A 21,155-nucleotide genomic window follows, 5' to 3' on the forward strand; every position below is an offset into this window, starting at 1 on the left:
CTCGCGTCACTGACGTCGCGCTACTTCGCGTGCTATCGACATAGAGTGAAGTCTTTTCATCGGCTGCTCATCACCAAAATTATCACAGCCATGACGTTGATATAGCATAATGTAGAGAAATACTTTTGATGGGATATCACTCTCAGGCTATTGGATGTATACCTTCTTCTCAAAGAAGAATCGGGAATCGAGGTAGTGGATTTCCGTTGCGAACAACTGCCACGCCACAGACCGTCTGGGACACGACCGTATCGATCTCCAAAGCAGACTTAATAGTTCACGTTACTTGGTATAGTCGGCGAGAGCGATAGTCGCAAAGTGAACAGTCGCAGCGGTCGACAAGAGTATGAGGGAAGCGTTGAATAAGAGAGAGTTCGATGGAGTATCACCCTTGCGGAGTGGATGGACCGGGACTATGAACAGGAATCGTGTACCGAAGGTGATACAACCTGAAATACTCCAAGGTGGATGAGAGGTCATCGGATGAGGATATCACCGTTAATAGTGGCTGCTTGGAGGTAGAGTGTTAGGATGCCGAACACTATGAACGTTACAATGAATAATGAGTCGCTACTGATGAACTCAGTGAGAACCCAGTTGAGCATGGGCGAGACGGGGCTTCTGCGATGTACATCCTTTCTACTCAATACCACGTCACATGTCATACCCGTTCTTTCTTGCCAACATAAACAGCACCACGTGTAGGAGCCATGAAATGGACAGAACCAATGAAACTATGCCGAGGGCCATCCTGCCAAAGCGTAGGAGCTCGCCGTCCCCTCCATTTCGCCGTGTCAATGCATCTGCATGATGGAACCTAGGCATGGATGAAAGAGCACAGTATCGAGGCATATGGACATATCACGCATCCTCGAGCATATGCACATCGGCTTTGAATTGGTTGAAGTCACGCTTGAGAGAAGCCTCCCTCCGCTTCTTCCTGAACCCTCCTGAATGGTCCGTCCCACAGCGATAGCCGACACATACTCAACTAAGAGTCTCCAATCTAGCCTCGTCTTGTTTGAGCTTATCTCCTTTGGCTTGCAGACTTGTCGCTGCTTTTGTAAGCACTTCTCGATGGTTGCTGTGAACAAACATGAACCGTATAGGATCTCGCACCGACTCGACCTACTTGTACTCGGCCTCACGTGAATCCGATGACGGAGGTTTTCTAATGAAGCCTATCATCAGTTTGAATGGTATAGCTGCTATTCCACAGCCTATCAGCACAACATCGCCAGCTACAGTCCACTTCAATGCACTCACCGCCAAAGATGGCGAAAAGAAACCAACCAAGGAAGCTCATGATTGTTATGATATAGGTGTGGAAAGCAACTGATAGGCAGGTTAATATCACTTCGTATAGCGTTCTCAGCTGGTAGTACTCCTAATCCTAGCGGTTCCATCAGGATTGCCATTGCATACTTCGAAAGCGGATTTGTCAGTCGACTGCTGCCCTACAGCACTGCAAGGGATTCTTGCCTTCGAGAAGAGGAGGTAAGTTATGCCTATGATGGATATCTAACCCGACTAATACGACACTTGTACAGGAGGAGGGAACTACCAATCCCAAAGCGAGGATGGCTCCTCGGAACACTACTGCTCGGATCCTCTGCCTGAGGTTCATGCTTCCAGAATCTTCCATCTGAAGACTGCGAGTGGCTGCAATGAAGTATCACCGATATTATCGACTTCGTATGAGAGCATAACCAACGGATTGACAATGAAGGTGAAGATCATTATAAGTATGTATGCGGTGGACCATACTATCTCCATATTCAGACCTGCCAGAGAGGGAAACTCCTACTCAAGACCGAGTGCACGGGATGGATACCTCCCCCCTCTGCCGAGTTCTTCACATCGATGGGAAGGAGCATAGTGATTACTCCGGACAATGTGAGGGATAAGATGAATGTTATCTTGCGGGAGGACTTGATATATGGATTGGAGAGCCGAGTCGGGTACTTTGGATATCCACAGACACTTGAAACCTCCATCCTCCGGCATCTGGAAGTAGACCAACAGCTGTAGAGATGCACAGGCTGAGATGAGGGTGAAGATGGGCAGGAGCAATAGGAGGAATACATCCATCTGTTAATAATAATAATCTTCCTAACAAGTACATAACCGGTCTACCACCCCAGCAGCAGGCCTGTACGCAATCGAGCTGATTGCAAGAGAGAAGCAGAAGCAGCAGCAGTACCACGTGGCGGATGACAAATATGGTCGAGTCCACAACTCTATAGGGTGGAGTGCATTGTATGGAACTACACCTTCTATCAGATAGATAGTAGTAGGAGGTTAGTAGCGAAAACCAGTGATGCGCAATAACGTGAAGTGATGGAGAGAATACGAAGCAATGAAGTTGATGCAGTAACCTTACTGATAGGAGCAGGATGAATGAATCGCGGTTATTGAAATATGGTAAAAATATTCAGCGTCTTGAGCATGATGATCATGAGCCTTATCATAACTGTAAGGAAATCACTGCGGTTCTAGGGACCAACATAGGATCAAGTCGGCTCTACATTGTGGGAGGTTTCAACGTCCATCGATCGTTCTAAACTGGAACTTCCAATGCCTTCCTACTTACCGAACTCTCTGCCGTGTAACACACTGTCTACCGGTCCATACTGCAGGCTCAGGCAGCAGTGACTGAGCCTGCAGCTAAACCCCTATACTGGCTATTGCTCGCCTGGTCGAAGGGGGGCTGTGTAAGGAGAAGAAGAAGAAGAATGCCTTCACTCATATCATATGAGTCATATGATGATTGAAACTCAGTCTGGCCCTAATAGATGCCCTAAATTACAATGTGTTCTCAGGATGCAATGCTCTCAATGATTCTGAGGACACGTGAGAATGCCCGTTCACTACACCCACGGGGAGCCGATTAATGATAACACAATATAACGGTCTCTGTCTGATAGGTCACCAGATAGTCAGATGAGGCCTCAGGATGATGATCATGATGATCACGTACATGTCCGGAGGGCTGTTCTAACTCTCTCATCTCTATCTATCACACGAAGGGGTAGTATCTGATAGACGAGAGCATCTCCACTCTTATACACACGATCATGAGCTCACTAACGAGAAGGGCTCCCCCGGTGGTGGAGCTGCTGCTTCAGAGTCTTTCGCCTCGTCGTCAGTAGTAACGGTATGAGGTTTGCCTATGACCGATACCTTACTACGTGGGGGTATCTACAGGACATGATGGGCAATCAGAAGCATTATACGAACACACCAGAGCAGCAGCCACTCTAAGAGGGTCTGCGTAGAGATCAATCGGCTGACCAACCGTTCCTCCGCCTCCTCCTTTTCCTTTCCCACCGGCGGCGGCGGCACTCGTAGACTCCAGTGCTAGCTCTATGATCTCAACCGTTTTCATCTTCTCCTCGTATGCTGCGAGCTGTTCCAACACCTATACAAATACAGGCACCATTCACCTGTGTCTAATGCACATCACTCACTTCCTCTCGATATTCACATTCCTGTTGCACTAGTTTAATGACCTGCCCGTACTCTTCTATTAGTGTCTCACAGTCTTTCTCTCGTTCATCCACTTCACTCTGCCTTATACTACTTATCCAAACTGGTAACCATGGGCTGTATTACCTCTTTGCCCTCATCCTTCTTAGCTTCCCTCTGAGCTCTTAATGCAGCCAACTGTCCCTCTCGATGTTCCATCTATCACCAACAACCTGACGCCCAACAGCATCATCATAGTGCTACTACCTTCCCAGTGTACTGCGTTGCCAGCCTCTTTAGTCTTCCCATTTCGATCCTCTCCTCAGCCTTCCTACTCAGTATCGAGGCATCTATCTCCGCCAGAGCTTTCTCCCGGATAAAGTCGCCAAGAGCAGCGCATGAGCCTTACACCAACAATATGGAAGCGGTGATTATAGGCCCCCCCCCACACATCATAAAGTTCTTACAGTGGTTGGAGAAGAGGCCGCCAGATGGGGGTATGGTGATATTACTACCATCCGGAGCTTCAGGAGCTAGACCATAATGAGCTTGGAACAACATCATATACCCACAGATGATCAGCACCTCACCCACTAACAAGACTCGGATATATGACCAACAACACAACTGTTATCGAGCATGATGATGGTACTTTCATCATCGTAGTCAAGTCCATATCATGATCATGAGCAACTATGATCATTTGTCATGAGGCTCAACCATTATCATAATGATAATGCTACAACGGCTAGGTGAGCAGTGGCCTCAGCTACTGCCACTTTATCATCAACCTTCATCATTGGCACTCTCGAAGATGTGACCAGCATCTGGGGAATACGTAACAAACATGAAGAAGCCCCACTCGATATTCACCCTACTTGACTTCATGCCAGCTGGATCATACACTACGATGCTCTCAAGCCGGGCACGCCGTCCACTAGGGGTAAGCTGTCCTCGTGCCTCCGCAGCTCTATCAACTTCTCTCTACTCGAATGAAACCATCTCGGAGGACATGGGGTATATCAAAGCCTACCTCTCCATTGCCTCCATCATCGAAAGCATTGCCTTCCTCCTCACTCTCATACCCCATCTCGAACTCAACTTCCCCGCATAACTCCATACACCTATAGAAGGAGGCTATGGGAATTGTGAAGGAGAGACGGTAGGGGCAAGTACCACGTCACAATAGCCATCCGAGAGAGGATGAATACTGAGGAGAATAGAAAGAAAATACAGGCCGTCAAGGCCAAGTAAGCACTGAACAACAACAAGAGGCAAGCACTGCATAGGGGGTCTGCTTTCGGGTTGGCCGCTCACCTTATACTAGGATGGTGCGACCCTTCACTCCCCTCTACCACAAGGGCTGCCCCCAATGAGGTAGGACTAGGGGTACTTCCACTAACTATGAAGGGTAGAACCTACCAAGGAACAACGAGATAGTAGTCAGCGCTACTGCTGTTGGCATATGTTGATGCTCCGCTACCTGCTTTGCTACTGGGCAAACCTTCTTCACTAAAAGTGTTGCCGGGAAAAGTGCTATAAGGGATGCCTATATGTGATGAGGTAATCGATAATGGAAGGGATTCGGGCTCTACCCTACAAAGGTAATGAATAGGAGAGCCATGACAATGCCTGTAGCCCATTTAACAATACACATGGCCTTATCAGCTCGGTTGGGCTCAACAAATATCGCGCTTAACCGTCTGCGGTAACTAAACCACGGTGATGATGGTCAGTGAGTTCGGGCGACTACTACCCGAATCTAGATGTACCGGTGACTATAAAGGTTGCTACAGTACAGAGGGACATGAGGCATGTGAGTAAGATGAATACCTGATGAAATATACCCGAGGCCGTTCCTGCTCCAGGGCCGACTAGCATCCCTCACCGTTCCTGTGACATCGGTAATAACTAATAAAGCGTCGACAGTCGCACAGTCCCCTTCGGACACTGGCCCACTTGGGGTGCTATTCACCTGTATACACGCTTACGGAGGCAAGCTGGCAGTGCCCTACCATTCCTCTGCATTCCTTTGCAATGATACTTGCAGCGTACTCCCCATCAGCACTGCTGCCGCCTCGACGTAACCTCATACCACTCAGACCGAATAGCAGACTGACCTTACCTGGATCATAAAGACGAGTGAGCCGCAAGAGGTATCTTAAGATACCTGCCCCACCGGCCCAAGTCCCAAGAAGCAACTCCTTCCATGAACATGTAAACCAATCTCCCAGGTAGAGGGATGTAAATGCTAGGACAAAGCCAACTGAGGATTAGACAGCTCAACATTATGGCTACTCCTAAGGTGAGTGCACCTACTTGAGGTAAGTATGCATGCAGCTGTAGTATAGATCGGTGTCCGACATGGCAGAGCCTCCTTATGTCGAGTAGCAGGGCTGAGATGATAACGAGAGGAGTGGTACGAGTACACTGTGGGTAAGCCGTACCAGCAGCAGCAACAACAGCATGTCAGGCAGGAGAGGATGCTTGACATTCGAAGGATGTCTCAGGATAGAAGCATGAGAACTACCAGGTAGTCGTAGATGTCCTTACCTCACTGTTTGCCAAGAGGAAGGCGGAATTGACCGTGTAACGCAAGGCAAGCTAGAGTAGTGATGAGTAATAGTAATAAGGAGTAAATCCAAGTACGTTGGTAGCAGTGTTATCGTGAAGGGACGTTATCAATGGGATATAGGACAGTGACTATTGGTACCACTAGTGATAGTAGTGGTATGATAATATCATCATGATTTACAATCCATCAAGCATCAACAACAACAAGAAGAGGGCAAGAGGACAACAACAATAGGGAACCATTATAGGATACTTCTCGACCAAGTCTCATCGAACGAAGGTAGGATGGTCATTAGACCTATGAACTGCTCTTGGTGATGGTAGGCTTCCCTTTTCGCCTTTGACAACGATTATGCAACCGCTTATCCCGCATCAACTGCTGCTTGTTTCGTGGTCCATGAAGCCTAGCCTTCGCACGTTTGTATGCTGCAGCGAAATCGTTGTCCTGACACAAGATGTAGACAGCACTGCCATAGTAACACCAATAGTGCTTACCTTAGCCTCAACATGTTGCCGAACCTTGTGCCTATTCTTCCCCTTATCGTACTCTCTATCGTGAGAGTCTCTCATTGCTATCTTAGGTTGTAGTTGCCTCTGGGCTTGTATAATAGCCTCCTTCCTAGCCCGCTCTACCTCCTCTCTACCTTCCTCCTTCTCCTCATCATCATCACTATCCCATGAGGATACCTAACCAGAGCGACGATAATGAGGTGATGATGCACAAGCGGTTGGTGACCTTATTAGCGCCGTATTGAGAGCGAACACTCCTCGCTAGAGAGGCTCGTTCCTTAGGCTTGATAGTAGCAGCAGTACCACAGGATTCTACCCTTACAACCTACACTCTCTCATCATGATACTTCTGCCTACAACCACTGTACCTACCTCGGCTAACTTCGTCGCTTGCCCGACAACAGGATCCTCTTCTTGATTGGCGACAGGTTCAGAAGGCAGATCCTCTTCCTCATCAGGATCAGAGTTATCGTTTGACTTCTCCTCATCACCAAACTTTGGAGGATGCATACGGACAAAGACAGCTTGCTGCAGGCCAGCAGCAGCAGGAGGTACTACGACGAGAGTGATACAACAAGGCACGGCTGGGATGGCTAAGATACATGTCTCTCCTTTTGCATCAACATGTGCCTTCTTCTGAGGACTCTCCACATCCTCTACTGCATGCTTCCTCTTACGATCAGTCGGGGCCGCCTGATGGAGGGCCCTCTGCACTATGCCCAGTACTAAGGCCGATCTACCTCTTTATGAACCTCTTCATCACCCGTAAGGGTAGTAACACTTGAACTCACAGACCCTGAGCTCACAGCGTGGTTATCCAACTCCCCAGCCGTCGTAGAGGGGGTATCAGGAGGGGTAGTGAGGGAGTTGTAGAAGAGGGACTGATGCTGTTGAAGGGGAGCAGGCACTGCCTTCTTCGCCTTATTCTGCTCTGTGCTCGTTGTCGATACTGTCGGCTCTGACTCAACCTACAAAGGAGAATTCAAGTGCAATATGAGCCAATCGATGGTCTGAACTTACACTGAGATGACGCTGACTCTTACTATCCTTCTTTGACCGCTTCCTCTCATAGAACAATATATACGCTTGTTGTGAGAGGACAGTATGCTCCTTAGCCTATGATGACAAGCAGTATAGTAGAGGGATCACAGTGATCATACGGCCTACTGGGGTAACGGACTCGTCGTCACAACAATACCAGAATCCAGCAGGGTTACGAACGAATGCATAATAATGCCCTAGTTGCGGTGTTGCACCCGAATGGACCAATACACCAGACCTGAGCAGATGTCCAAGAGTAGCCACCATCATACCCCCTCTCTTACAGTGTATATTTGTTGGAGACACCAGGAGTAGATGCTCCATGATCAGCGATGAACTTAGAAAGATCGAGCTCTTTCTCGTATTTCACATAATGACCATCCTGAAACACCACAAACACACTGACCACAAGTAAGAAGCATCAGCGGCCTCACCTTCTGTCGTCGACCACCGAAGCGGCCATAACAGTAGCGCTTGAGACTGAGGGTGAGATTCATAGGGGCATCATACAGCCGGGTACTCTTCTTTGCAGTCACGTTACGTTTACACTTCGCACACTTATAAGCATTCTGTTCTGAAATAGCCATACCTGGATATGCAAGTGTACGAGAAAGAGAGTCTACCCTTGAAGATCTCCGGGGCGAAATAACGTGTAAGGCATTCATCTATGGTACGGCATCTCTGAGTAAGGTCGATGATACAACAATACAGGAGTCAATATGAGATAGTACAGAGATCGATAGACTGATATCCATATCGAAATGGAAGGTACAAGACACGTGTCCACAGTTGGCACATTGTATACGTTGAGCGGTATGATAGCCAAACATTTGTCCCAGCATAGTAGTCTGTGACACCGATGGATGTACAAAAGGAGCCTAATGGGAGCAATGGTCACTGCGTGGTTATACAGAGGCCCTACCTTCTTATTCTGAGCTGAAGGGGAGATCTTTGCTGGTAGGGCTTCGCTGCGAATACACGTGTCGATGAGCTGCCTCAAGGCATCATGTGCATCCTCTTGCCGACCCGGGCGGAAGCGGGCAAAGTAGAGGTTGAGATGGCGTAGGACCTGATAGGCCACGGTACCTCACATTGATGCACTGTGCTGGCTACCTCTGTGGGGGATAAATGACCACCATGGCTTTGATGTATTCGACAAACGAGGTTAGATAGGTTACAGAGTCCGCACCAAACACCCTAAGGTACGACTATACGAGGCATCCTGCCAAGGTTGGCGATGCTACCGCCCGTTTCCTCGGACAAGTTCTTTCGTGTATCTTAGCCTCACTGGCTTGGGCGAAGGTACTCACATAAGAGAGGCACTGGAGGGTTGAGTTGAGGTAGCATGTATTGCCTTGATTCCTCAGACCAGCACCATAGCTGAGCATTAATATGACCACTACCCTGCAATATCCCCACCTATTATTACGATTTAGACGTTCGCCAGCCATGATACTGCTCCAGTCCACCCTCTGGGAATACCCACTTATTAGGCCTTTGTGGTGCATCGTCTTTCTTATCGAGACCAGACAGACTCTAACATACACGTGATTATATCTCCTGTATACTCAACGAGCCCGGTTAGGGTCAGGCATGACGCGTATGACTACTCCAACCCCCTCGATCTTATTACCTTGGCAGTGACCTGTGCACTGGCCCTTACGAACTCTATCCGTCTGGGAAGCAGAAGCTCCATATTGGCAGCATCAATGGATGCTCGTAGTGAGGTATTAGATGGCGAATCGCCATAACCCAACGCCGATCTCGACTGCTCAGGTAAGGGGGACATTCAAGGAGTGGAGGTGGACCAGGAGACCAGAAATCCTAGTCCCTATCAAACAACTAAGAATGAGTCCTAGCGAGAAGACTTGCCGGGGGCTTTTCTGAGCGAAATATTAAATAACTGTAAAAATGTATCGACCAGGGATCGAACCTGCGCTCTATAATTTTGACATATTTTCCGCTCTATTCGTGTAGGTGAGATTCACGTGTGATCGAAGCTCACAATGTCAGTACCACCAACTACAAGTCCCATGGGAACGAGTGCATTAAAGATTGTGCGAGACCCCTCCAGCCGGCTGGTACGGTAGGCCAATCTTGTCAATTCGTGGTTGAGCTCGACTGCGCAGAATGTAGTGAATCTGCTTCAGATCCGTACTACTGTTGGGTACAATCTATCACAACTTGTACTAGGGGTATTCGCCGTGAAATTCGTACATCAGTTCGCGGCAGCGTAAGCCTAATGCCCAAGAGCCCATGAACCATGTGCTGCTATAGATACGTCTATCCTGTATTCCGCGAGAGAGTTGTGGAAAACCCTGCATGGGGAATCGATGAATGCCTCTTCCTCATCATTGCCCCATGGGCTATCGTCTCATACTTTGGCATGGGGCTGATCATATCGCTGCCGACAGTAGGGAGCTCCCTCGTGCTGTTGAGTAATAATATCAACTATCAGGTCCTACACGTCCAGATGGGCCGTCATCAGAAGAACAAGCCATTCCCCTCAATATTTGCAGGCTTCGGCAGAGTTCTCATCAATTGGATCCTAGCCAGCATTATCAGGTGTGTGTGCAGCAACTACTTCGTTTTTATGTTACCCTCAGTTACTTCGCGTTCAGCAGAATAATGGACCGAGAGAGTAGGATCAGTCTTATGCGATGAAGTCACTACTCCATCTCAGGCTTCATTGAACGTCTCCCTAGTGGGGATGAAGTAGTGTGGCAGTTGTTTGCCTGTATCATCATAACCGAGATTGCATTCTACTACATCCATCGTCTATTTCATGTCAAAATTCTCTACAAGCACATCCATAAGATCCATCATAGGTTCGTACGTAACTCATACTGTGAGCACTCTGATGCTCCATTGTTAGATTTACAAATCCTGTGCCGTTCCAGTCAACCTATGCCCACCCCATAGAGCATGTCTTCTCTAACCTACTCCCTCTAATCATTGGCCCATTACTAATGAAATCACATGTAGGTCATCTACTGTGCCGAGTGTATCTCGGTCAGAACCCTTCAGGTGCTCTTCACCGGCTTCTGGCTGCAGCTGGCGCTCCTGAGCACTTTGGTTGCCCATTCTGGCTATAAATACTTGGAGGTTATAACTGACGCACTTACTCTTTGAGCTCAGTATGTCTTCGCTCAGTCCTCCAACTCGGCTTTGCACGACCTCCATCACGAAAGATTCAATTGCAACTATGGGGAGATAGGTTTACTTGACTACTTGCATGGTAAGGCATTGAGGTTCTTCAACATACCTTGTCGGCATCAGGGACGTACGAAATGAAGGTGGAGGAGGCTATACAAGGCATGGACGAACTTGGGGTTAACAACAAGGAGACTAAACAGAAGGTTCACTGATTGAGACTTCGCTCTTGATGTCAATTTTTTGATGATGTTTACTCTATTGCTACATGATTTTCTTTGAGGAATGATAATATCTTGCGTGAGCGTATCATACATTTCACGAAGGAGATTGGTATGCATGAATGTGAGGTTCGAGTACCATTAATGTCCACAAAGACCAAGATAGCCACGATAGCGTCTTAGACTGCGCCGGTGGAGAAGTCTAGTCAAGAGTTGACTCGATCAGACTGGCATCAAATACGGTCGTAGGTTGGATACAATCTGTCACATGTTGCTTCGGAGTTTTTTCTTTCCGAAATTGTACACATTGTGGAGAGGTTAGTCCTCGACTCGCTCCTGTTGACGGGTCATTGCCTTCAAAACGCTCTATCCATGGTACTCTAGGACATTCATTGGGAGAATATTCATTCATTCGGTCAATATATTAAGAGTGGTTCCATCGGGCTATATCCCAGTCCCTTCGGAGCGAGACTACTGCTGTCAATGAGGCCACTATTGCACTCTTAACTCGTTGTGAAGCAGGTCCTGCACTTGGGAAGTTGCAAGTCTAACCACTCCTTTATATCCACCGGGATGTCGTATTAATGACTAACATCCTTATGACGTGCCTCATCGGCGGTGTCTATACGTAAGCACATGGGCTCCATGTGATATATTTGTTTTTAATCAGATACTCGGTCCTGACTCATACTTCATACCTAGCTGGTGACCGTGAGTCTATTTCACATGCCTGCTCAGAAGACGAGGTTGCCACTCACTCTGATAAGAAGTGCCAAGAAAAAGATTTGCTCTTTTTTCGCTTATGTGTCTCGCACATATTCGTTTTTTTTCGTGTTGGAACTGCTGTCCCGTTGAGTTTTCGTTAGTTCCCAATGTAAGATGGCCCTAGTCGCGAGGGAAGTTTTTACTTGGGCGGTTGTGAGAATCGTATGGAACATCATATCTCTTCCATCATCGTTCGCCTTCGGACATTCCGATGGAAATGGAACACAAGTTTATCACTGCTCGTGTTACGAAACGTGCAATATGTCCCGCATATATCCACCATGAACAAAATGAACTTATCATCACATGAATTGAAAGAATCGATTAGAATTTCGCATACTGACCGTGTTAACAGTAGCTATGCGCTAGTCATGGATATACAGGCGGCACACGCCGCTATAGTGACCGGCTCTAACTGTAATACAAGGGTTCCTGCTGTTGTTGTACACCAACAGGGATGAAAGAATTATTATACTTCCCGACTGATCTGAGAAGGGAATTCATCCATACAGCATACTGCACATCACACCGCTTGCCTCATAGAATCGCCGGGAGCCCTAGGATCTCTCGATTTAGTCCTTCGACTCCGTTGCTAAAAGATGAGGAATCACCCCCTGCCCACTGCGGGTCCCAAGTGGAACCGCGAGTCGCTACCTTCTTCTCTGATGGAGGCGAGGAGACGGGTAAGTCATCCTCGATCCAGATGGAAAACCAGTCCACATCAGGATGAGGAGGGCAAGGCGGTATATCGCGGATCTCGTCCTCTCGCTGACCTGATGGTGGCAACGGATGCTTGCGATCGATAATTCATCAACTTCTACCAATCTTGAGGAAAGTTCTATCGTGGCTGTAAACAAGTAAGTTCTGACAGAGTGCACAGAGCCGAAACATTAAACCCATAAGACGGTACCTGAGCAGGCGTTCCGGACGCAGAATGATCATATCACCACTACTACCAGGGGAAGAATACGATTGTACTCAGTGAGCTTCGCAATTCCTTCCTCTGACGAAGAACGACCAACTGGAAGATAATAATTTGGATGTACCTGCGCAGATGATCGACCAACCGCTGCGAAGACCTGCTTTGAGCCGGGGGTAAGGAGTTTACTCACAGGAGACAAGTGAAAACTGATGTCATGAGAAGGAGACCAATCCAGTCACGAAGGAGGAGACCTGAGGGGTACGGACAAATGTTGAGTAGGGGTCCAGCAGCTGTGGTACCAGTGAGCAGGAAGGTTCTTAACCAATCAAGCAGGATAGTGAGGACCTCTTGGAGGAAGTATGGCTTGAGGATCAATGATGCCGCATGACAGAATGAAGCCGGGGAGAGCACTTCTCTGTGAGACAACAGATGTGACAACATAAAAGCCTCTTGTAGACGGTCGTCTGTAACAGACCCCTACTTTATATAAGTGAAGGTCTTCCTATGACTCGTCAGCTCCCAACTCTTCACTCGCTGACGGAACAGCATAGGGAAGGAGGCAGGTGCGTATCTAGTCGAAGTACGATAGGGTGTAACTCCTCGAGTCCGACTCACGTTGGGACCACTGACTGTGCACAGGATATGATCTTAGAATCATCACGGCGATGAAGTAAACATAAACCCATATACCTGTACCGTACATCATCCAAGCCTGCCATACACAAAGAATGCTTACATATCTTCCCCATGGAAGACGGTATCATGCTCATAGAATATCATCTCGAGGGCTCGTCGCTCCCATAATGCAATGGCACCATGACACGATAAGCATCGTGAGAGAGTTGACCTGATGAGTCATACACTCATAGACTCAAGTGAGAGACGGCTCACTGGAAGAGCTTATGCACAGCAGCTAGTTTGTACTCTACATCCTGGCACCTGACTAGCATATTCCTTCTACCATCAGGAGCTGTGGCAGTGATGGGAAAGTGGACCTATTCAAAAGTCCGCGGCTGGATGTAGCATGATACCCTTACAGCCTTGATGTCGGGATGGTTGCGTAGATGCTCATGAGGTATATGTAAATCAGCGGGTAGTGGTACATCATCATCGATGATTACAGCGTATCTACACACACAGGTAGGATGGGCTACACAAGTGGTATTACTTGAAGTTGGGCACTTTAGAGTGCCTCGCCAAGAAGGGTATCCAAAACTTATTACACCAATAGAAGGCGAATGTCTTGTTACCCTCAGGAACATAACTGAGTAATGAACACATAATGGTGATGCGGAAATAGTGAGAGTACATATAGTTGATATCGGGATGGGCCTCTATAGTAGCCATCTGTGTATCATCGACAGGTTCGGGACTGTTACCATTATCACACACGAATATGTGAGACGGTGGGAATACCTAAGAACACTCAATGCAGCCAATGTGATGAGCACTCCTACCATGAGTGCTGCCCTAAGAGTTCCAGAGAATAGCTCATATCGTTCCCTAGTCATAGTAGATTCATGACATGCTATCATGAGGCAACAGTCGTGCGTGAGCGATTGCTTTAATACCTACCATTTATTTGAGTAACTATTACAGCTTTGTAACTAGGTACTTACAAAGGAAAGGCTGCGGGTATCAGTACTAGTGCTGCTACCAGAGAACGAGCCACTATCCTCAGAGTCTAAGGCCGATGCCGATGATGATGGTGAACCTTCCATCATCATCAACAATAGTGCTAGTAGTAGGTGTGTAATGCTACTTTCTGACGCGAGCTCAGGACCATCATCATCATTGTTATCTTCAGTCTGCCTAGCTACAGACTCCAATGCACCCTGAGATGGTATGCACTGATAGAGGCAGGTGTTGTTGGCCTGCTGACCTGTAGATGACGACTGAATACTGGAGCACGGGGCCACTTGACTGTTATAGCAGCAGCAAGGAATAGGCCAGTATCCAAGATAACATCGATGAAGATAATGAGGTCCAACCAGGTATGGACTTCCCATATCGATACATTACCTGATGAAATAGGGTACTCGAGAAAGAGATGGTAGAAATAGTGACCTTCCAAGACCTCGAGAGCATCAGCGCCACCAGTACTGTTCTGTGGCGACATGTAAATAATAAGGTACATAGTGCAGACCAGTATCTAGTGGTGCTCGTAATGGTCATATACTTGTCATATCAAAGCTACTTCTAATACTTACCGCAATATAAAAAGTATTGAGGATAACTGTTCTCATCAACTGTCTACTCGAGAAGGAGCCTTGCTTCTTGCTCTGTAGCTCCTTCCATTGCCTCAACCGACGACGCCAAGCACATGATTCGAACCTATCACCATCACTACACTACTACACAACAGTATTACATTACCTCTTTCTGGGATCTCTAGACTCCATCTGGCTCTTTGATATCCTTGTAGACCCAACCCCACCGAATGCCGACATACGATATACACCACCATAGGAGCTGTTACTACCAGGCATGGAATTACCTACTGTGGGTAGTGACCGATGCACTTGTCGATACACGCTCACTCTTCGGAGAGTAACCCATTATTGCAGATGGAGTCGAGTAACGATATGAATCAATGATATTTCGATCGATAGTAGTAGGTGGGGACACATGATGGGCGCTGAGTGGTGGTATGAGCTGTGGAGACTGGTCAGGGTAGCGCATGCCATAGTTGGAGCCAGTACTAAAAGAAGATATAGCCGTAGTAGGATATACCTGCCAAATAACTCACTATCTGGTCATTGAGCTCTCCGACCCTGCCGCAGTGCTTGCCTGGTCGCTGCCCTGAAGGGAACATATTTTGTGTTTTCGGGAGGAGACGAGCCCAAGTGATGCTACAGCAATGCTAGCTTCGACAGCCCAACTTTCCTCCAGCCTTCCTCGGAGCTCTTGCCTCTTAGCTGGCAATATCACTGCTTGCCGTGCCATACCCTGATCATAGAAAGGGAGATATGGGTGATGAGGACAGGGTAATGATGGCTTACTTCGGCACGTTCCTTGCTTAGTTTAATATCAACATTACGCAGAATAAGCTCGCCCATAAACCATATGAATAGAACAACGGCTGCGCCGAGGATGAGACCTAAACGGTACACGTGGAGAAACTGCGGATGCACAGTATCATTAAACCTACCTCTAATGGCAGTCATATTAGATGGAGTCACTTTGAAGGAGGAATCACAGTAGGAACCAATAGAGACCTCTTTGCAAGGTATAACCAAGGGCATCGGCAAAGGGTTATCACCAAGTATAACCATACAAAGATCCTACCATCCAACAACATCACCATGTACACTAATCACTAGCTCGGCGTAATACCTGTTTGTATATGGACACTGTCTCAACATAAGGTAGAGTGTCAGGATCGGGGCATCTACCTGGTATCGGGAAGGTAGAACCTACAGTAGATGGCCAGACTGATATGGACTAGGACCATGGGTGCACTACAAGTGCGATCACAGGGCCTCCTATTATAGCAGACAATGTCGTCCTCGAAGTCATCAGGTATAATGCATTTACCCTTATACTGTGAGGGATGGCTGTCCGAGGGCGAGAGGCCAATACTTGCTATATATCGGGCTAGGCTGTCGGCGTAAGCAATACTAGTGGAGCACCTGAGGAATACGTTGGAAGCGGGTGGACAGCCATAGAAGCTACCTCGGGCCATCCACATGGGAATCCCTCGTATTGATGATGAAACCAGGGCAGTCGATAATAGGCCATGTATTGAGGTTGGAGTCGTAGATCCAGGATACTCCCTGTGCAAACCTACAATGACAAAAGCATGCTCCGGCTTAGGCCAGAGGGAACAGCAGCATTCTACCAAGTGGCAGCGAGGAACAGACATATACCAAATGCAACGGCGAGGACGAGGACTCTTCGTATAATGGGTAGAAACGATGGCTTGTCGTATTTGTGTTTCACCTAAGGGAGGAAGCAGCGAATAGCAGGAAGGGCAAGAATGGAATCTCACAATGACTCCTGGAGCATCGGGTGCAGCGGTGGGTGGAGAAGTATTAGATAACAGGGCCACATTGTTCTGTGCGGACGTCATTGGTTGAAGTTCGTCATGGCCAGTGACATCATTATGGCGATAACGACGGGTATGTTGATGGATAGGTGGGGTAGTAGTTGTAGGTAGAGACGATTCTCCGAGCATTTAGATGATGAAGTCGATGGATAGGCGATAATGACGATTACGAGGTTGACGAGAACGATGACGAGTAGAGCTGTCCTCGGGAGCTAGACCAGCAGTGAGGGCCCAAAATGAATATAACTACAGGGAACGCTATACTTGATTGATAAAGCAACTCTGTGGTTGATAGGAACAACACCAAGCAGTCCACTATGATGGACGGGTCATGCTGCAGGGAGAAGCCATTCTTCGATCTATGCTGCATACCATTACTGGTAATGAACTACTCTCAGCATTAGCAGCTCTAACACACAGGACCTGATGACAGCGCGAACCCCTATGGAGTTCCACTCACTCTCAAGCATGCCAGGAGGTCCGGGGTAGTAGAATATCAATAATGGTCTGGCATCTTGAACAACAACTCTGCTAATCGACATATGGTGTATACAGTTGCGTGAGAACGTCCTTTCATCGTAAAGATCATCAGCTTTTCCTTCATGTGTTCGATCCTAACCACTTGACATCCACACCAATCAACCAACAGACAGACATCATACAAAGGCAACAGTGGCGAACAGAAGATCGGCTTTCAGTCTCAAAAACCTCAGTCCTGACTCGGTCAAGAAAAAGATACCTTCAAGGTGGACATATATCTTCGAGATGACCATGATCGTGTTACCGACTTGGAGTGATTGGTCTTTGCCGATCTTCGGAACCTTCCACTGCGCACTGTGCAATAGAGACCTCTGCATCCAAGCACCTCTTCGAGGAAGGCACTGGATGTGAGCTAGCAGGGTCCGTTCACCAGCCCGAACGGAGTGCGATATCAACGTCGTCCTTGTGAAGCATGGTACCGCTAACAGTAGTAGCAACTGAATCCCAGGGAAAAGGCGTGACGGATCAGGTATAACATCATCAATGATGAGGGACTAAAGAACACACCATAGAGCATGAATTGACAACATACTAGAATACAATACATTATCCTTATGGCTACTGTCAATGCGGCGCCATCATCCAATGAAGACTCGTTAAGGATTGTTCGATAAGAAGGACGGCATAACTAACAGCAACTTGAGGGACTATCAAAGCTATCGAAAGCAGCAATGTCTGGGATTTGCTGTAAGTAGGACGAATGCTATTATGGATACCATGATCATCCATAATGAAGTCCTCGATGCATAATGATAGGCATGATGTCACTGATAATAGCAGAGATAGTAGTACTGATACCAGTAGTCAGCTGATGATAATGATCAATAGTTCAAAAATGGTATGGAAGTATGACGAGGTAATAGTCATAGCATCATGGGCCATGCTTCCAACTACACTAATATCTTCCAGAAGCATCTCTACCGGTACGGTACTTCCCACCTTGCCTACGATAGTAATGCTGCTCCAGAGGGTAGCTGGGATCGCCTTGTGATGGAGGAGGACCTTGTTCATATTGTTGATAAGCGATGCTACCACTCCTATTAGCATCGTAACGGGATGAACCGCGATAAGCTTGATGAGCAGAGATGCCAGTCGCCGCCGACCCAGTGTTAGATGATTGCTGCTGAACTGGACTTCTGCCAGCACGATCTAACATCCTTTGGTCCTGCGCCTGTGGTTGCTCATCACGGGTCGTACCAGTTGCCAGAGGTGGCCCGCCGATGAGAGTACCAGAAGAGGGAGGCGTATTAGTTGCTGCCCAGAAGTTGGGCTGCTGTTGTTGTAGTTGTGGTTGAGCGACAGACGGGGTGGGCTGTTGTTGTTGTAGCTGTTGTTGTAACGACAACATCGTACTGTAAACCCTCATAGGGTCATAGTAACCCACACCTCCACCAGCCCCAGGCGGCGTCAAGGAGGTCCCCGCCTGGACAGTCATGCTTGAGGGGAAGCCGGCAGCATCAGCACGTCCAGAAAGACCAGGAGGTGGGCCAGCGATGGAAGGGAAGTCAGGCAAGAGTGATGACAAACCCCCCTCCATGGTGAGGACACCTCCACTACCAGAAGGGGTGAGTGAGGACGATAGACCGGCCTGAGGCAGGGGAGGCATGAACGGATTTGGAGGGGTGTCCGTGCTAGACTCCATAGTAAGGACTTCATCCGTCTGCGTCTCAGTCGTTCTTTGCTTGATATTAGGAGTGATAGGTGACTCAGTTTGTACAGAGGCATTGATCAGCAGCATAGTCTTCCCCCACTCGCTATCACTGATGGGGCTAGTACCAGCTTGGACAGTCGAGACATTACTAGGAGCCACAACAGGGGGTGGGGGAGGCGGTATAGTAGGTGGTGCAACAGTAGGTAGAGATCGGCCAGACTCTACGATCTCCTCAAGAAGGATATCAACAGTCGAGGTAACCATTGATGAGCTATGGGTAGTAGCAGCTACGACGTCCTCCTCTTCCTCCTTCACCGGGATGACCAACTCCTCCTCCTTACCAACTTCCGGGCTGCGATCGGACGCTACTCTTTCCTCATCATCTCTACCAGTAGAAGGCGTCTCAATCTCTTTTGAAGTGACAGAAGGAGCGTGCTTCTCAGGTATGCGATAATAGGAAGGAGCTATCCTCGCATTGTCCCATACGTTAGGCCAAACCTCTCCAACTGGTGGTGATGGCTTGCTTCGATGAACCCTAGGGGGAGTAGAAGGTGTACCATGAGCCTTACCAACATGCTTCGCACCTCCACCAATGCATGGAGTAGGAAGTACCATCTTGGGCGCCGAGACAGTAGTAGTGGGAGCTCTACCAGGGGACACTGATTTGGTGACCGTCCTCTGTGGGTGTCCCTCTGCAGTAGCAAGTGGTCTGCTAGTGGCCTTGAGGGCATCATCCACACTTGGGGTAGTAGAGGAGGCCACATCATGGACGGGGTCGACGGCAGTAGGCTTGGTGGAGTGCTCCTTCTCTGACTCGAGAGGAGCGTCATTTCTCTGTTGGGTCTTCTCGGGGCCGACTGCTGCCTCTGATGTCATCTGCCTCCGCTTCCGTTTATCCAACAGTTTCTGCTTACGAGTCTTAGTGGGTTGGAATGAGTCTCCTCTTACGACTGTTGTTTCACCGAACATACTAGCGGGTTATGGTAGTGGCCTTCGTAGTGTGAGAAGAACTGGGAGGAGGGTGTGACTGAGGTAGTCAATTATACAAACTGATAGTACAAACATTCATGTGACTATTCCTCTCAACGACCCACTTGCCCATCATTCAATGCATTCTACCACTGTATCTCTGGCGAGTCCGTAGACCACCTCTATGTTGTTATTCCAAAAAGCCCCCTTTTTGAAACGGCTAAGATACTCCATGATGCTATATCGACCGTCAGAAAGTTGGAATGCAACCACCGATTTCTTTCTACCCCCAACACGACTAGAGATATACACGTCCGAATAACGCCTTATATGATGCAGAGGCATCTAATAGTGGCGCAATACACCCCCGTTCCCCCGCGAAGATGGTTGAGCCAATCGGTGCGGATGACTGCACCGTGGATCTCGCGCGCCGGAGTGATCGATTGCATCATGATGTTTCTATCAATAAGAACTTGGAAACCTTTGCTAAGATCATAGTAGGGCTCGACCGATGGACGTTATCTCACGGAAACGCGATAGGGTGCATCGCTACGCTCCGTCGAAGTCAATGATTGAGATATGCTGTTAAGGTAATCGAGCTGCAGACCTTGCTGTAAGGGTGTCTTAGTTACGTTGGTGGCGTCTCGCCCAATGGCCTTAACCCAACCAAGTCAGTTTGACATCGTTCTTGTCTTTCCTTAGAGGGTTCTCTACTCGCGAAGTATAATCAGACACGCACCACCATACACGAAATTACGACAATTGAACTAAGACGAATTACATCCGAGACGCCGCCGTTCGTGTTGTGTTAGAAACTCTCTATCGGATTGAACTCACCAGTGCATTTTTCAACATGAGCTCGAATCAGGAATCTCTGACCACCACAGGCGCTGCTGCACAACAGAGGAGATCGGGCGAGACTGGTCGTCTAAGGTGGCTACCGTCGGCATCTGTGTAACTACCAGACTCCTTCATCAGTTCTGCTAGTCGGCCCTCGGAAGTGGTGGACACTCGTATGAACCAACAAGACCTTGGGGGCTTCCTTGATGAGGACGATACCTCCTTTGCCGACATGGTCAACAGCAGTCCGGTGTCAGCTTCAAACGAGGTGATAACCTTAGCCGCTACGACTTCTGTGGGTACTTTTCGTGCAGGCTCCACGAGATGACAAACAGGGAGCTACGGCTGCTGTCAATGATGTAGACTCACAGGAAGATGAGGATGATGATGGCCCTGATCTGTATACCCAGCTGCAAGGTGGGAATGATGCCAGTCGATAACACTGTTAGGATG

At 48.1% G+C, this 21,155-nt stretch overlaps 7 protein-coding genes across 7 annotated transcripts in view; 2 read left to right on the forward strand and 5 right to left on the reverse strand.

Moving 5' to 3' along the window:
- Positions 1 to 1,425: 1,425 nt before the first annotated feature.
- Positions 1,426 to 1,645, reverse strand: Pmar_PMAR029115 (hypothetical protein; the record flags this gene model as incomplete). Its single annotated transcript, XM_002764628.1, has 2 exons — positions 1,426 to 1,521; positions 1,565 to 1,645. Coding segments are annotated over 2 exons (177 nt in total), but the record flags the coding sequence as incomplete, so codon positions are not given.
- Positions 1,646 to 2,972: 1,327 nt separating this feature from the next.
- Positions 2,973 to 9,382, reverse strand: Pmar_PMAR029116 (hypothetical protein; the record flags this gene model as incomplete). The annotated part of the gene is made up of 33 exons (XM_002764629.1): positions 2,973 to 3,038; positions 3,088 to 3,201; positions 3,245 to 3,421; positions 3,471 to 3,569; positions 3,616 to 3,687; positions 3,736 to 3,872; positions 3,936 to 4,061; positions 4,347 to 4,452; positions 4,502 to 4,592; positions 4,645 to 4,725; positions 4,786 to 4,886; positions 4,922 to 5,017; positions 5,069 to 5,180; positions 5,225 to 5,301; positions 5,357 to 5,443; positions 5,484 to 5,593; positions 5,788 to 5,864; positions 6,402 to 6,487; positions 6,538 to 6,729; positions 6,779 to 6,877; positions 6,925 to 7,245; positions 7,359 to 7,520; positions 7,573 to 7,668; positions 7,720 to 7,831; positions 7,878 to 7,975; positions 8,028 to 8,167; positions 8,217 to 8,274; positions 8,325 to 8,471; positions 8,516 to 8,662; positions 8,707 to 8,790; positions 8,838 to 8,973; positions 9,023 to 9,129; positions 9,227 to 9,382. The coding sequence occupies 33 exons, from the start codon at positions 9,380 to 9,382 to the stop codon at positions 2,973 to 2,975; spliced, it is 3,870 nt and encodes a 1,289-aa protein (XP_002764675.1).
- Positions 9,383 to 9,856: 474 nt separating this feature from the next.
- Pmar_PMAR029117 (C-4 methylsterol oxidase, putative) lies at positions 9,857 to 10,961 on the forward strand (the record flags this gene model as incomplete). Its single annotated transcript, XM_002764630.1, has 8 exons — positions 9,857 to 10,006; positions 10,052 to 10,158; positions 10,200 to 10,234; positions 10,277 to 10,421; positions 10,469 to 10,574; positions 10,621 to 10,698; positions 10,747 to 10,831; positions 10,873 to 10,961. The coding sequence occupies 8 exons, from the start codon at positions 9,857 to 9,859 to the stop codon at positions 10,959 to 10,961; spliced, it is 795 nt and encodes a 264-aa protein (XP_002764676.1).
- A 1,036-nt stretch (positions 10,962 to 11,997) lies between these two features.
- On the reverse strand, positions 11,998 to 13,204 carry Pmar_PMAR029118 (hypothetical protein). Its single transcript, XM_002764631.1, has 8 exons — positions 13,136 to 13,204; positions 12,954 to 13,069; positions 12,845 to 12,905; positions 12,689 to 12,778; positions 12,554 to 12,642; positions 12,387 to 12,505; positions 12,269 to 12,324; positions 11,998 to 12,219 (listed from the first exon to the last, which is right to left on the reverse strand). Exons 1-8 carry the CDS (start codon positions 13,201 to 13,203, stop codon positions 12,144 to 12,146), a joined length of 675 nt encoding a protein of 224 aa, XP_002764677.1. The 5' UTR covers position 13,204; the 3' UTR covers positions 11,998 to 12,143.
- A 61-nt stretch (positions 13,205 to 13,265) lies between these two features.
- On the reverse strand, positions 13,266 to 16,726 carry Pmar_PMAR029119 (hypothetical protein; the record flags this gene model as incomplete). Its single annotated transcript, XM_002764632.1, has 23 exons — positions 13,266 to 13,344; positions 13,391 to 13,501; positions 13,546 to 13,649; positions 13,692 to 13,782; positions 13,823 to 13,918; positions 13,964 to 14,070; positions 14,112 to 14,225; positions 14,274 to 14,368; positions 14,417 to 14,489; positions 14,537 to 14,676; positions 14,722 to 14,806; positions 14,865 to 14,988; positions 15,031 to 15,151; positions 15,195 to 15,355; positions 15,404 to 15,456; positions 15,511 to 15,603; positions 15,657 to 15,754; positions 15,806 to 15,938; positions 15,991 to 16,070; positions 16,120 to 16,286; positions 16,330 to 16,440; positions 16,496 to 16,596; positions 16,646 to 16,726. 23 exons carry the CDS (start codon positions 16,724 to 16,726, stop codon positions 13,266 to 13,268), a joined length of 2,418 nt encoding a protein of 805 aa, XP_002764678.1.
- A 1,109-nt stretch (positions 16,727 to 17,835) lies between these two features.
- On the reverse strand, positions 17,836 to 19,862 carry Pmar_PMAR029120 (Cyclic AMP-dependent transcription factor ATF-7, putative; the record flags this gene model as incomplete). The annotated part of the gene is made up of 1 exon (XM_002764633.1): positions 17,836 to 19,862. One exon carries the CDS (start codon positions 19,860 to 19,862, stop codon positions 18,138 to 18,140), a length of 1,725 nt encoding a protein of 574 aa, XP_002764679.1. The 3' UTR covers positions 17,836 to 18,137.
- Positions 19,863 to 20,715: 853 nt separating this feature from the next.
- Positions 20,716 to 21,155, forward strand: part of Pmar_PMAR029121 (hypothetical protein) — a gene marked incomplete at both ends in the record, with an annotated part of 4,798 nt that continues 4,358 nt past the window's right edge. Inside the window, 3 exons of the mRNA XM_002764634.1 lie at positions 20,716 to 20,795; positions 20,841 to 20,970; positions 21,017 to 21,119. Of these exons, the coding sequence (XP_002764680.1) occupies positions 20,716 to 20,795; positions 20,841 to 20,970; positions 21,017 to 21,119 (313 nt within the window). The remainder of the gene's footprint in view (positions 20,796 to 20,840; positions 20,971 to 21,016; positions 21,120 to 21,155) is intronic.

The sequence above is a fragment of the Perkinsus marinus genome (genome assembly GCF_000006405.1).
Source record: "Perkinsus marinus ATCC 50983 genomic scaffold scf_1104296976606, whole genome shotgun sequence".
NCBI lineage: Eukaryota > Perkinsozoa > Perkinsida > Perkinsidae > Perkinsus > Perkinsus marinus.

Bases quoted from the DNA above. Each gene is read 5' to 3' on its own strand.
- Pmar_PMAR029118 (XM_002764631.1), bottom strand. From the start codon at position 13,203: ATGCTGTTCCGTCAGCGAGTGAAGAGTTGGGAGCTGACGAGTCATAGG. The intron at 12,906-12,953 runs GTACCACAGCTG...CGTACCCCTCAG, and splicing joins AAGAACCTTCCTGCTCACTG to GTCTCCTCCTTCGTGACTGG. The intron at 12,779-12,844 runs GTGAGTAAACTC...TCATCTGCGCAG, and splicing joins TCAGTTTTCACTTGTCTCCT to GTACATCCAAATTATTATCT.